Genomic DNA, 14,884 nt, shown 5'->3' with positions numbered 1-14,884 from the left:
CACGTAGTTCCGAATGGCAGGACTTCCCACTGGTATACTGAGGGTGGCTTGTCGGTCTTCAGGTCCCTCCAAAGGAACCTCAGCAAGGGCTTGTCTTTGTCCAACAGGCGAACCTGATGAAACATCCCTTTGATGTCTCCACTCATCGCGACTCGATGTTCCCTGAAGCGTAGGAGGACTCCAAGGAGTGAAGGTCCTAAGGTCGGGCCAGGGAGTAGGTAGTTGTTTAGACTCTGTCCGCCTATCTGGAAGCTGCAGTTGAACACAATCCGGTCTTTGCCATTATGTCTGACTATGTGGTGTGGCAGGAACCACGATTCTTCGGATGTGTCAGCTTCATGGTTGTCAATCTTCGTGGCATACCCAGCGACCTCTAGTTTCTTGATCTCCTCCTGGTAAGTAGATGCACGCTGTGAGTCTTGAGCTAACCTCTTCTCTGTGTTCCGCAGGTTTTTCATCACAACTTCCTTTGGAACTTGCAGCTTAGGCATGGTTTGGACTCGCAGGAGGGGAGTAGCATAACGATGCACTCCGTCGACCTCTACACGGGTGGTATCGGTCTCTAACAGGTCCACTGCGTATTTGTCCTGTCTGGATCTGGTCACTAACCTCTCACTCTTGAAAGGCAGCGTGTCCAACTGCCACAGTCGTTCAACTTGACGAAACAGCTCAGCAGAAGGAGAGGAAATTGCCGTGAACAAGCACTGTGCGGGCGGAAGCTGTTGCTGAAGGTACTTAGCTGGACCCTGGAGTGTCCAACCGAGATTAGTCTTGACTGCTGCAGGGCCACCAGGGGGGCCCAGGTGCACTGGCTCAATCGGAACGATTAGACTGGCTTGATCAGATCCGATCAGGAGGGTTGGTTGAGCTCCATCAATGGGTGGAATCGGCAAGCCTGTCAGGTGACGATACTTCTTCTGGAGCTGGGAAACCGGGTAGGTGTACTGAGACAGGCCTAGGTGGTCACCTGTGAAAGCACCTTGGATGCGGAACCTCTTTCTGGGCTGTGTTACAGACGTGATGGTGAAGGAGACACGTGAGCCTGGCAGTGTCTTGATATCCTGGCGGATGGTACGAAGAGTCAGATCTTCTGCTTGACCCCGTATTCCCAGGCGGCGTGCTGCAGATGAGAGCAGGATAGTTCTCTCCGAACCATCGTCAAGCACTGCATATGTGTTGAACACTCTGTCCTGGTAGTACAGGTTGACTCTGACGATCTTCAGCAGCACTCGGCTATATCCATTTGGCTGATCTAGGTAGTGAGTCTCTGCTGTCGATGTGATGGCCGCTGTGTTGGTGGGCTCGTTCTCACTTCTCTGGTTGACCTCGTGCAGAATGGAGAGGTGTTTAGACTTACAAAGTCGACACGGCTTCTTCAGGTCACAGACGGAGGCTAGGTGAGAACGACCGCATCTCCAGCACCTTCTCTTGGTTTTGATCCAGTCCACCATCTCCCCTTTGGTTAGCTTAGCGAAGCTCTCGCATTGGCTGAGATAGTGTTCAGAGTTGCAGTAAGGACAGTATATCTTAGCCTTACCTCGGGTCTGGATGGGAGGAGCTGCTTTGGAGGTTACATCTGACTGTGGATTTTTGGAGCTGTCTGTCCCATGCATTACCGTAGTGACCTTCACCTTGGACTTGTACTTGGAGTCTTTCTTGTCCTTCTCGCTGTGGGCTTGAAGGGAGGGCTCAATGTCCAGGCATCTGACTTCAGCTTTCAGCCAATCCGAGAAGTCAATGAGTGACAGCTTCAACTGATCAGGATCCTTCCTGTACTGTTGTCGACGGAACCTCTCTTGCTGGTGCTTGGGGAGTCTACTGAGGAGGCGCTTCACGTTTGAGCCGCAGTGGAGTTCCTCACGACCTTCTCCTTTAAGCGACTTCAGCATCCCGACTAGTGACTGCACTCTGGTGGCGAACTCGTCAAAAGCCCTATCGTCTCGGATGGGGGGTAAGCGTTCCATGTCCTCTATCTCCTTCAATGCGAACTGATATGGGCGTCCGTAACGCTCATCTAGTGCCTTCAGAGCTTCAGAGTAGGGCGTACTAGACTCTGCATGAGCTAGCACAAGGCGATGGGCTTGAGGTACTTTCACATGCTTCAGCAGGATGGCATACTTGTAATGCTCAGATTGCGTGGGGTGCAGGAGGGTGCTGAGGGAAAGGCGAAGCTCCACATACTGGGCTCTATCTTCTTTTGTGAAGTCTGGAAACGTGGGGCCTTCTATATTGGGGGCTGCTTGCACGTACATCATGGGGGGATAAGGTGTTGGCATGACCGGGTTCCCTGGGTAGGAGGGGTAGGGCACATAAGGAGGTTGATGTGCTGACTGATGCTCAAGATGATGCGCGGGCGGATGCCTGGGTGGAGGCAGATACTGTGTCTGAGGATGGGAAGCTGGGTCATGTTCGTTCTCTTGCTTGATAGCCTGAAGGCTATGGCGTGGATCAAGCACGTGTTGAGGGGGATGAATGTCTCGGCTGAGAGGTGGAGGCAATGGCCACTGTTGGTGGTGGATAGTTAAATCTTCTAGCTGATGAGCCAGTTCTGCAGCTACGCTTGATTGATCATCAGCTCGGGAATGGTGAGGGGCACTGGCAGGGGGATGCTGCTCACCTACTCTTTCTGGGTGATGTGGGCGAGCTGGTGTCTGATGCCGTGACGACCTCCTTGATGACTGAGCTGAGGACCGAGGGGAATGGCGCTGCAGGACAAACTCCAAAAGCTTTGTCTGCCTCTTGGCCGTCTCACTCTGTTGCCGCGCTGTCTCCATAGCTTGCTGCACGATGGCTTCATGCGCACTCCACGCCGGTGGCATGGAGGATGTGCTCCTAGCAGGACTAGGCTGTTCTCCCTCCTCTTCGTGCCTGTGTATCTGCTCTACATTCCGTTGGTCTGTATACTGCACTAAATAATCTTCCAAATATCTTGGTCGCTGAACTGCGCGCACAGGACGCATAGATGGTGAAGCAGGGAGACTGGTTCCCTCACTACTGGCTGCCATATTGGTGACTCTATCCGGCTCGAAGGACCATAAATTGTAAGGAAGCTCTTGGTGGTTAGGAGTTTGTCAACAATATGGGGTGTCTGGTCAGGACACGGAGGCAGGAAATTCTTTTGGGGGTTTATTATAAATGGAATGCAAATACACAGGCACAGGCAATCTCTGTTCTCCTCTTAGGTTTAAACCAGGTGGGTGTGCATGTGTGTATGTGTGGTTTGCCGTTTATTGACGCACACAAAGGAAACTTAACTCGCTAGAAAATGACCGTTAAACTGATTAACTTTGCACAAAATTTAACCGCGGCAAGCGCGAGCTGTAAACAAAAGGGCGTTGCCTAGCAACAGGTTCGGTCTTCACTGTCCATACTCTGAGCCTTTTGCACAGTCGGCGTCTGACTTCTGTCACCCCGCGGTGGGAGTTCATTTTAAAATCGAAAGCTCAGACAGGGACTTCAAGGGAACGCAGAAAAACTACGAAGCGGCCATCTGCCTCAGAGTTCACACGAACAGGAAGTAGGCCTACTGCACTCAGGCCGTCTCTATAAGAATTATAATGACTGAATGACGTGGGCCATTCTCTGCTGCTTGTTGAGCTCAGAGCTCCCCCCCCCCCCCCCCCTCCCCCCGCGTCATCAGGCGCAACCATTTCTCACTCCTACTTCAGACCCTCCACCCAACCATGACAGGCAATTACCCCAAAATACACTTAACTTACGCACCCGAAACTTGAGATGTGTTGTACCAGCCAAGAGTTCTTTTTTTTTTTTTTTTGAAATAAATATTTTTTTGACGAAAGACTGAACGTCTGGCTGGCGGCTCATCGCAGTCACAAACCTGCAGCCGTAACCACAGCACCACCAACACACGCAAAACTTCATTGTTTTTTTTTTTTTTATTTGTTTTTTTTTTAAACTTTATTTCAGCTCCACGGCCATAAATCAAAGAAAGGCTGATGGAATCTTAAAGCGCTTATATAAAAAAAAGAAAAAGAAAAAAAGACGAGGCGCTCGCTTTGATTCCGTTTTTCGTTTTTTATTTTTTTTTTTATACGAGCGTTTTCCCGCCGCACACTGCGGCCATTATTCGGGATCCCGCGAGGCGCGGCTCTGCGGCGGGGCGGCCGCCGCCCGCTATGTCTCGAGCGCGTGTGGAAATAATGAGCGTAATGGCTTGCAGCTGAGCTACGGGAGCTGCGAACGGCATTATGACTGAGGCGTAATTACCCTGAGCGAGCGAACGAGAAAAAAAACGATATATATATAAATATATATATATAACACGTTAATGATTGAAATTACACGTAATAACCCATATGTACGACAGTGAAATTAGAAAAAAAGAATAAAACAGGTAAATAAAAATAAACAGACATGAGCAATAGCGTTTATAACATGTTTATAACAATAATAGTAAGAAGAAGAAGAGAAGAGGAAGAAGAGGAAGAAGCATACCCGATATGAGTCAGACACGACGAAGCATTCGGGCAGGCCGGGGCCTCGGGAGGGGTCCTCGTTCACCAGGAAGGCTTCTGTCGCCTGAAATAAAATAAAATAAAATAAAAAAAAATAAAATAAAATAAAATGGTGACCAAAAAACAACGTCCGCGAGAATCCCCGCCATCTTTAAACACGTTTAAACCACCAGTGACCACAAACCTTAACTTTTAAGGCCTTTAATCATGTCAGAGGACAGAGGAGGACGCTGGGAGACTGCGGAAAAGATGGCCGCCTGGCAGGCGAAGCTGTTGCCATGTCACAGTTTAGGTAGCTGTCTCTTACCATCCACACTGGTCAAGCAGAGCTACAAGACTAGGCCCCAGCCCATCCTCTGGGATTATTATTATCATTATTATTAATATTTATTATGATTATTATTATTATTATTATTATTATTGATAATCATCACTGCGTGTAATGGTGTGCTGCTGATGGACACGTTGTCCTAATTGTGTGCTTCTTCTCACTGCCGCGTCTCTTAAGGTTTCCGTCCAAAAGAAGGCACCGTTACCAAGGAAATCACTTCAAAGAGGACAAAACAGAACAGCCTGGCGTGACGCCATCTGCCCGTCCAGACAAACTTACGTAACAGTGTTTTAAACCAAGTTGTCTGTTATGCGCACAGAACGTACAGAATTTTTAATGTCTAATTCCATACAAAGGAATGGTACCTGTATATAAAATATCACAAACAGCGAGGGGGGTTGTGGGTGGTGGGGGTGCACATGCTACAAATGCACTTATCTTGCTTAGTTTCCCTCCTTTGGTGCATGATTAAATTCCTAAATGTTTGGTCCACGTGCACTACGGACTACCATCACACAACATGGCATCAAAATTATTATTTTTTTAATTCGCCGTGTGACCTGTTAACTTTTCGCACGGTGCTCCCCTGCGTAATGGGGGTCGGGGGGGGGGGGGGGGGGGGTAAGGGGGGGGTTAGGTGTTTTATGAAGCCCAGGCTCCATTCAGAGCCGCTCATTTGCATGCTAATCGCCGCGCCGGCGCGCCGTTGAGCGTCTGAATGAGGCCGAGTTTGAGCTCCACCGTCGGCGGGATCAAGCCGATCTCGTACAGGCCTCCAGGAGAGGCGACCTAAATTCCAGAACGGGGGGGGGGGGGGGGGGTTTCCAATTCCGCCAAAACATTCCCTCGCTTAACAACTTATCGCTGCAGAAATACTCACATGTTACACCAGCCGAGTGTCATCACACAATTGACCTCTGGGTTTTTTTTTTTTGCTCTCAAGTGACACAAAATGAATGCAAACACACATCAGGCATATACACTCGAACACACAATTGTCACTGCTTAAAGACATATAAACACACACACACACACACACACACACACACACAAACACACAAATCCACAAACACACACTTGCAAAGGTTTAGTCAGAATTACAGAGCATACAAACACATCCACAAGCACAACCATTTATCACTGACCACAAAAATAAACACGAGCCCACACATACACACACACACACACACACACACACACAAACACAAAAACAGGCCTATAATAAGTCCCAGACACTCTCGCTAACCACAGTGCCGAGTGCTGGGGGTGAAAACAATAAACAATAACACCCCCCCCCCCCAGGGGTGACTGGCGAAAATCCCCGCCATCTTTAAATGCATCTAAACCACCAGTTACCACAAGCCCTAACAAGGCCTTTAATCATGTCAGAGGACAGAGGAGGACGCTGGGAGACTGCGGAAAACATGGCCGCCTGGCGGGCGAAGCTGTTGCCATGTCACAGTTTAGGAAGCTGTCCCTTACCATCCACACTGGTCAAGCAGAACTACAAGACTAGGCCCCAGCCTGTCTTCTGGGATTATTATTATCATTATTACCACGTGCAGAAGACTGCGAGCCAGCCCCTCTCTTTTGGATACCACAGACAGGCTCCGCTACCTGAAGGCGCCAGCTGGGTTTTTTTGCACGGGCGCCATTTTGTGCCTGTTGTTTCCTCTGCGGCTGTTTTTGTGCCCATTGAGGAAGCGCTCCGTCTGAGCTGGAGCCGGTACATAACCAATGGCCAAATGAGCAGTGGACGCTGTGCACAGACTCTCATCAACCCCTCAGCTGATTATGTCCCAGGGTTGGTTTCCAAAGTTGGGGGGAAAAAAACTTCCACCATTTCTGCTCTGTCATTTCACACACACATACAAACAATAAAGAGTAATGCTAATTCAGAAAAATTGGTGTGCAGACAAAATTTAAAAAAAAACTGTTCAAGAACAAGAATATACTACATCTAAAAAACCAAATGCGCCTCTGTTTAACATAATGCAAACAAAATTTCTATGTTTCTTTAACTAGACCTTTCTGTGTTTTTTTTGTTTAGTTGCACATCTGTATATTTTTTCTCACTCCATGTTGGGCAGTTTTTGTGTTTATGGTTATTTCTCTGTATTTGCGGAGCTGTACAGTGCAGAGCTGTTGAGTGTGGGAAAAGCACTTTACAAATAAAATGTATTATATTAATATTATTATTATCGTTTATTATTACATCAAACGAGCACCGGTGCTTCCCGAAGGGTACAAGGACAGAGACACGAGCCTGGTTGCCCTGGACTACCATACTGAAGCTGCCATCTTGCTCAGAACACTGCCTCCAATTTGGTTAAAGAGTTTTACATAGCTAACTTAGCTCTTTATTTTTTTACCCTAACCCCATTTCTTTTTAAATTCCTGTATGTATATAGGTAATGACATATATATATAATTTATATGTGGCATCTTGTCCTATATCTATATATATATATGAAACATATGTCCTACCCATTTAGTGCGCTCCGGGTTTGAGTGGTCTCAGGACTACCCTTAATTAACACTTTACAAGCAAGGCAAAATCTACTGAGGTCAGGAGACTTCGGTCTGTGACCGAGATGTGGCACAAAAAAAAGGAAAGAAATGTGAACTAAATATAACTGGTAATTAAGTCTGATAACATTATAAATTGCTCTCTAAACAAACTGAACACACACACACACACACACATACACACACACACACACACACACACGGGCACAGGGGTATAAGTTGTGTATTTTTACATAGACTTTACATAGTTTATTTTCAATGGGTAACTAGCCCAGTGGATTCCTTTTTCTTCCTCCGTTATGTACAGATTTAAAATAATATAAGGGCCCCCACGGCCCCATTTGATACAATGCACGGTGTCTGTGGTTAAGTGTGTTTATATTTTTAAATTGGTAATGCAGGACTTTGACATAAACACCAACGCACGCACACACAGTGCATGTTCACTCCCACTTACATACATGAACATGCATGCATTCAAACACACTCAAAAATGTGCACACACATTCAGAAACAAACTCCTGAATGTTCACACACAAGGATACATGCACACACAAGCACTCCCTCACTCTCTCTTATGCACACACACGCAAAAAAATAAAATAAAAGACTCCATTTCCAAAAAACAAAGAGAGCCAAGTTGGCGTGTCGTTCATGGCACTTGATAAATCAAACTACACGCTCTCACTCACATGCACACACAAACATACACACGCACACACACTCACACGCACACGCGCACACACACACACACACACACACACACACACACACACACAAAACACCAGTCATTCCATCTGGAAAACAGGCCTCAAAAGACACACAGTCCTTTCTATTGCGATTAATGACATCACCGTAATCATTGTTTATTATCTCTCACACTTCTAATGCCATTGCTGCCATTACTTTCTTTTGTTTGTCATCGCGAATATCTGGCCGGGAGTCTGGTGCAGGATAACAGGCTTCCCAACCTGCCAGTGATGGCAATCACATCAAAGAAAAACGAAAAAAAAAACTTGTTTGCTGAACATGTGGAAGGTGGGGGAAATATTTTTTTGAAATATATTGGGACTCCATGCCAGAGACACCAGGGGCTAAAGCTCACAGAAAGCGTGATATTTTACCCCCAGTATCCCAGGGGAAGAGAGGAAGGGGGGAAACAGAAAACTACAATGATCAAAAGGACAAGGAATGATTACAAGACTCCTAATTATTATTGAGCTGTGTTGGTGTTTGAATATGAACATGCCTTTCTCTCACACGCCGTTTGACACCAAGACTGAATCCTATATGTAGTGTTTGATGCTCGTTTTTTGTTGTTGTTTTTTTGGTATGCTGGGCTATTAGCTTGGCTCTCTGTAGAGGTTTCTGTTTAAAATAAAAAATATTTTTGTTTATTATGCAACAGGTGGGAGTTTATTGTTTTAAACATGTATCTGTAATGCATAGCTGGACATACTGACCATTTAGCAAACCGGAGCCTCGGTCAAGAAAGGTACAGCCTTTCCCTTTCAGCTCTAGATTTAGTTTAGGATTTGGTTTCCTATAAAAACTCACATTAAAAAAATAAAGGGCAAATAAAAACTTTTAAGACTGAAGGCCCTACGGACACCATGCCAGTGCTCTGCCATGAGCTTCTGATGCCAGCCTGCCTGCAAAAACACACTCGCAGTGTAATACTGCAAATTCACCAGACCAACCAGACAGTAAACTTCCTTTTTTTTTTTTTTTTTTTTAAAAGCTTCTTTTTCTGTTTTTCGTCCGATGTGTAATGCCTAATAGTACGAACCAGCTACATTCGCTGCAGCACCCTCGCTGCTATAAATTCGGGAGAGAGCACAGACGAGCACATGCTGTTTGCAGAAACACACGATGTCAAGCTGCTTCCACCCCCTGCACCGCGGTCTAAAGGATGAGCCGAGCGCGTGAGTCACAGCAAGATGCTTCATCCACCACAGCTTGCCCCAACAGACTGTGGGCTTCTAATGGACCAGCAGGTGGCGCTGGTGAGCAACGAGACAATCATTACAGTGGACCGAATCCCTCCCTCCTTGGGCAATGTGAGGCGCTGAGGAGAATCCCACGCTCACACTGTGACTGCGCAGTCGCAGCTACAGCTGCTTAAGGCATACACCTCTGACACCGACACTGCAGCTGCAGCTGCGTGATGCACACACCTCTGATACAGTGACTGCGCAGCTGCAGCTGGGTGAGGCATACACCTCTGACACAGTGACTGCGCAGCTGGGTGACACACGTATGTTAGTATGTGTATGCATGCATGCACACGTATGTTTGTACATGCATGCATGTACGTATATGTATGTATGTCTATGCATGCATACGCACATAGGTTTGTATGTGTACGCATGTGCACATGTCTGCATTTGCGTCTGTGTGCATGCGTGTTTTCGTGCTTGTGCGTGCGTGTTTGCATGTGTGCATATGCATGTATGCCGGTTGGTGCCTGTGTGTGTGTGTGTGCGCGTGTGTGTGCACAGCATGTGCGCGTATTGTCCCCGCAGCTGTGGGGACTCTGCACAGAAATCTCTCGTCTTACATCCGTCATCCTCACACATTTCCTTCCCACCGTAAACAAATCTAAGCTGACGAAGCTCAAATCCACATTCTTGTCCTTCTGTGTTACCGGGAGAATTTCGCGGCTCGCAGTCTCCCTGTCTGTCTGTGCCCCTCCGAAGCGCAACACGACCGTCTCAGAGGGAAACTGTCCACGTCCACGCGGCTCAGACACCACAGAATTACAGCAACGGCTCACTTCATTCAGGTGCAGAGGAAGCACACAGACGCACATAGCCAAGGTAGCTGATATTCATGCCGGTCCAAAAACTATTTCCCCATGTATGGGTACAGTGCGACGTAACGGTACATAAATCACAATGGGCACCAGTGAAACTAATCAGACCACCATGTCCCCTACATTTACTCAGTCAAATTTAATTAACGCGTACTATTTCCCGTTCCCAACAGCCCTCGATAAGTTTAGAAACTGGCGACGTTGAGCTGGACTGTCTTATCAGAGTTCTCATCTTTCCCGACGTGAAACTTTTCCGGCCTTTAATTAAAAAGCAGTACGCATGGTATCAATCAAAGAAAATAGACTGTAACGCGTTTTATGAAAAAAGGCAACGAACCACAGTTACATAAAAGAATACATCACTTATTGCGACAGCCAAAACGTTCCCCGTCGCACAGGGCTAAAAACCAAGTATTTAATCACAGTCGCCTCCTTGAGCTCTGTGGACCAACTCAGTTTTATAACACAATTATTTAACCAGCTTTTAAAACACAAGGGTTGCCACTTCGCATACCAGGAAAAAAAACTGGTTGTTTTAAGTATACTGAAACAAAAATCCTAATGCCTGCGCACAGTCGCGACACCACCATGGTCGCGAACCTTCAAGACTTCAAGTAAGGTTGTTTAGAAGCAAATATAACAAGCTTTCTTGAAACGTTAAAAATCCCGAAAGACACGTCACATCATAAATCATGGAGAAAATTGTTCATTTTAATCAGATATCAAATCGTTATAGTCATTTTCCAAAGAAATTATGACTTTACGTTGCCCTAATAATTGGGCTTACATACGGTCAAAAATATATCTAATTAAAGCGTATTCCTTCTAACTCAGATGAATCAATCCCCATGACGTTGACATTTAAGGACTACAAAATAAACAAAGAATACTCCCAAAACGGCCTCTATTTAAATCCACTTGTGGTGTCAGAAGATGTGATGACCAATTTCATTTTATTATTATTTAAGTAGCCGATTATTTTATTCTTGAAACGAATCGCAAAACGTTAAGTGTAATTTTATGTTTCCCTTTAAATTTTTAATACAAAGAATGTAAAAAAACAGCAAAAGATTTACTGCCGAAACGCCCAGGTTAATATATTTTTTCTTTAAGTCTACAACAAACAGTTCCGTTATCTCATAGAATAAAACTAATAGCGTAACGCCAACTTCAGAAAAAGCAAGAGAATAGAGCAATCAGTCTAAAAAGTGCAGCTGACTGGAATAGGCTATATGTGTGCCTGAGGTCCAGTGACATCTGGACCAGTCAACGTTTTACGAATATAATACGACAAATGCATTTTAAACACGTACCTGAAAGCATTTAAGCGGCATGCAAGATTCTGATTATACGCTACAGATCTGACAACCGTCCAGTTTGAGACGGCCACGTGATACGGGACATAAAACTTCCCTGGGACCAGTTCTACCCTTAAAGTGCGGTTCTACCCCTCAGTCTGCAGCTTTCACGTGCGCGAGAGGCGCGTGCACACCCAACCCTGATGGGAGCTCCGAAATTTCTGAAGGTTCACAGAAAGATGGCCAGTACTTCACATAATATTTAACAAACTAGACTGAGTCCTTTGCAGTGTGAATGACGACTTTAAGCGTGCGACTCGGAGCAGCGCTAGATAAACTTTAATCACAAATGAGAGGAACGTCATAGAGCTAGGAATTCTGGGTATTAAGGTCGTTCCAGTGGTATTTTTGGAAATAAAATTCAAGCTGGGAAATAATAATAATAATAATAATAATAATAATAGCGTTATTAGTTGTAGTAGCAGCATTAATTGTAGGCCTAATCTAGAGTAGCAGTAGGCTACAAACTGGATTAGAAGGAGCAGAACAGATTTATTTTACTATAAAGTTGTAGGGGCCCGTACCCTGTCCCCCGTCTGCCAATAAACGTCAGTTAAGTTAACCAGTTTGTCGCGACTAAGACTAAAGTAGACTTCTATGCGCAGATAGCCTAATAATAGGCCTACGTCTCCGAACAACGCAGTAAGTCGCAGGCGTGATTCTGAGAGATTTCTCGTGATAGGGAGGGGGGCGTCGGTTGCCTGATCCCCCTGAGTTTGACAGCAGAGTCTCTGTTCGCGCGCCAGCGGGATCTCGTGAATTGCGTGAGCTACACTTGTCGGGCACAAATTAATACAGTCCGTCGAGCCTAATTAACAACATGCTGCAGATTTCTTGAAAGTGCGAGTATTTATGCAGCAGATGTAAAGTTCCCTTCAAGTTTCAAACGCATGTCGTATTAAACCTGAGAATAATAGCTGATCCTAAACTTATGAAAATTTGTGCTCAGATTTGTGCTTAGGTCGTCCCCGTGTAGCTTTCTGTATAGCCTACCTTTGTCAGAGACACGCACATATCATTTGACCTGAATCTCGCAAGGCTATGCCCAAAATTTTGTTTACTAATGTGTGACGTTTCATTCTAGTGTTAAACTACAGTTATATCCAGGTCGTATGTTACAGCTCTGGTACGGTCGTGCTCTGCGTGTAAATGAGCTCGACACACACACACACAAAAAAAGATTTTTTTTAAATTGAAGAAACAACGCGAAACGCAATTCAAAGCGAGGCTTTAGCTCCAGTTGTTCGTAAAGCGTCTTCGACGGAGGGGTAAACAGAATGGGGCATTGTTTCACTTGCTTGCCAATTTTATGGCGCGAGTATTTAAGGTGGGCTACGTTACAGTAAAGTTAATTTACATACAACTGCAACCCATATAACTGGTCTTTGCACAACAAATGCAAACAGTTAATCGCGTTCAGAGACCGACAAACATTCCTTTAACGCTACATTAGCTGACCAAGTTTTGCCTCCTTAAGACCAAGGTTTTATTTTATAGGAACGATGAAAACAAATTATGACAAGCTTTCGTTTTTGTCAATTAAAAAGTGCTGCCAAAGCAACGTGGTCTTTTGCATTCTTATTTAAACAGAAAGGGGCTTGTTTACAGCCATTCAAACGTGTTAAAAAGAGCAAATTATTGATTTACACAGCACGTACCATTATGGAGTAGGGAAATTTGCCAGCAGTCTCAAAGACCCATTTTCCTTTTTTTTAAAAAAGAAAAAAGTTCAGCCACCAAAAAGGGTGAGAGAGTAGAGCGAGAGAGTCGAAGTCTTCTGTGATACCGGAAGCAAAAAAGAACCTTAGCACAGGACAGCCTGTGGCCCAGCGAACATTTCTTAATTGTGATCTAGTAGGTCTTTTTCGTCTCGGGAAAGTGACCGGAGGAGGACTATCCGAGTCTCATGCTTCTGGGCTTCATTCGGGATATAAATGTTGACTTCTAACGCGCGTGTCCTCCACCACGAATGCGCGTCGGCTTCGGTGCTCCAGAAGACCCGCTAACGCAAGGCGGTGTCGGTGCGCCGCTCTCTCCGTCCTCCGGTCGACTGAGTCGGTGGCACGACGTCGGTGTGCCTCAAGCTACAAAAGTGATCAAATCAAAGGTCTTGAATGAAATAGCGATGGAAAGTAAGTAGTTTATGTCTATACCCTTTCCAATCAGATGTTGCCTTTTTACAATTCAAGAGGACCTCTCCTCCCTCATTTCGCGGTCCCCCTCCTCTCTTCTTGTATCGCAAAAAAGTGGGACCATTTGGTCTTTCTCCAACTCTTTCTCCGAGGCAGATTAAACTAGAAAACGGACAGCGGCTGGGATAATGTGCGAACGATCACCAGGCTGGAAAAAAAAATCTTGAAATAAGAGACGGGAACGTGCACATGGTACATTAGTCCATCTCTGTAATCACATAAACCATGACAGCGAGTCCGAACAGCGCGTGGTTCTGAAGTGTTTAGCTTGTCTGGAACGCGCAGAGATACAGCCGCGGAAGCGGGGAGCTGGTAAATTATTAATAACGAGCGCGATTCACAGCCTGTCCCGTCCAGTGAGTGACCGGCGTGGCAGCTGGAGGTTTAGGGGGGAATTAAATGCGGGCTCAGGGAAAATCATGGACGGCGGGGGATTACACGCACAGGAAACAGTGAAGGAGTAGAACGGATGGACAGTGAAGGATCGAGAGATATAGAGACAGACAGAGAGAGAGAGAGAGAGAGGGGGGGGGGGGGATTTCAAACGCAAATTCATAATCACATGACGTTGATTATCGACAGCAACACGATATAACATATGTTGTTTTTGATTTAAAAAAAAAAAGAATTTAGGAGATTACTGTTGCAAAATTTTCCTGTTAAAATCATATTTGATGGTGCTTTTGCTTTGAACATCTTTAAATTAAGCCAAAGTAATGATGCTGCAAAATGCACTTGGTATTTCAGCCGAGATGTAGTTACCTATATATATATATATATATGCACACATATATATCTCTCTCTACGTGTGAGAGAGAGAAAGAGAGAGAGAGAGAGCATGTATGTATGTCTGTGTGTGAGAGACATAGAGGGAGTGTGTGTGTGAGTGAGAGAGAGAGAGATGAGAATGCGTCAGTTCACACCTCACCCCTGCAGCGTTTATAAAATTACATGCAGATACACATACATTGGGCCTAGAATAGTAGCGAGTTGGCTGAAGTAAAACACAGTGGATTCCTTGCGATTATCAATAGTGCACAAACAGCTTTGCTAAACTCATTCACCTGGGTGTTCTGAGTGCAGGCTGCAATGGTTGGTGTGCATACACTTTCAAATAAGATACATTTTATTTATAATGCTGTACTTTTTTAATGGCTATCTTTTCAAAACTTTAAATGCACCTT

The 14,884-nt window shown here is 45.4% G+C and overlaps 1 protein-coding gene across 3 annotated transcripts in view; it reads right to left on the bottom strand.

Moving 5' to 3' along the window:
* Positions 1 to 14,166, bottom strand: part of LOC118216495 (nuclear factor 1 X-type-like) — a 114,391-nt gene extending 100,225 nt beyond the window's left edge. The window contains exons 1-2 of one of the 3 annotated variants that reach the window (XM_035397697.1): positions 13,167 to 14,166; positions 4,456 to 4,539 (exon numbers count right to left, since the gene is read on the bottom strand). In XM_035397697.1, the coding sequence (XP_035253588.1) occupies positions 4,456 to 4,539; positions 13,167 to 13,169 (87 nt within the window). In that variant the 5' untranslated portion in view covers positions 13,170 to 14,166. Of the gene's footprint in view, positions 1 to 4,455; positions 4,540 to 11,463; positions 11,582 to 13,166 lie in introns of those variants that run through there. The other 2 variants (XM_035397696.1, XM_035397698.1) reach the window with 2 other exon arrangements.
* Between the last annotated feature and the right edge of the window lie 718 nt (positions 14,167 to 14,884).

The sequence above is a fragment of the Anguilla anguilla genome, chromosome 17, assembly GCF_013347855.1.
Source record: "Anguilla anguilla isolate fAngAng1 chromosome 17, fAngAng1.pri, whole genome shotgun sequence".
Classification (NCBI taxonomy): domain Eukaryota; kingdom Metazoa; phylum Chordata; class Actinopteri; order Anguilliformes; family Anguillidae; genus Anguilla; species Anguilla anguilla.
Note: the sequence above shows the minus strand (reverse complement) of the source record. Positions and strands in the feature narration are given on the sequence as shown.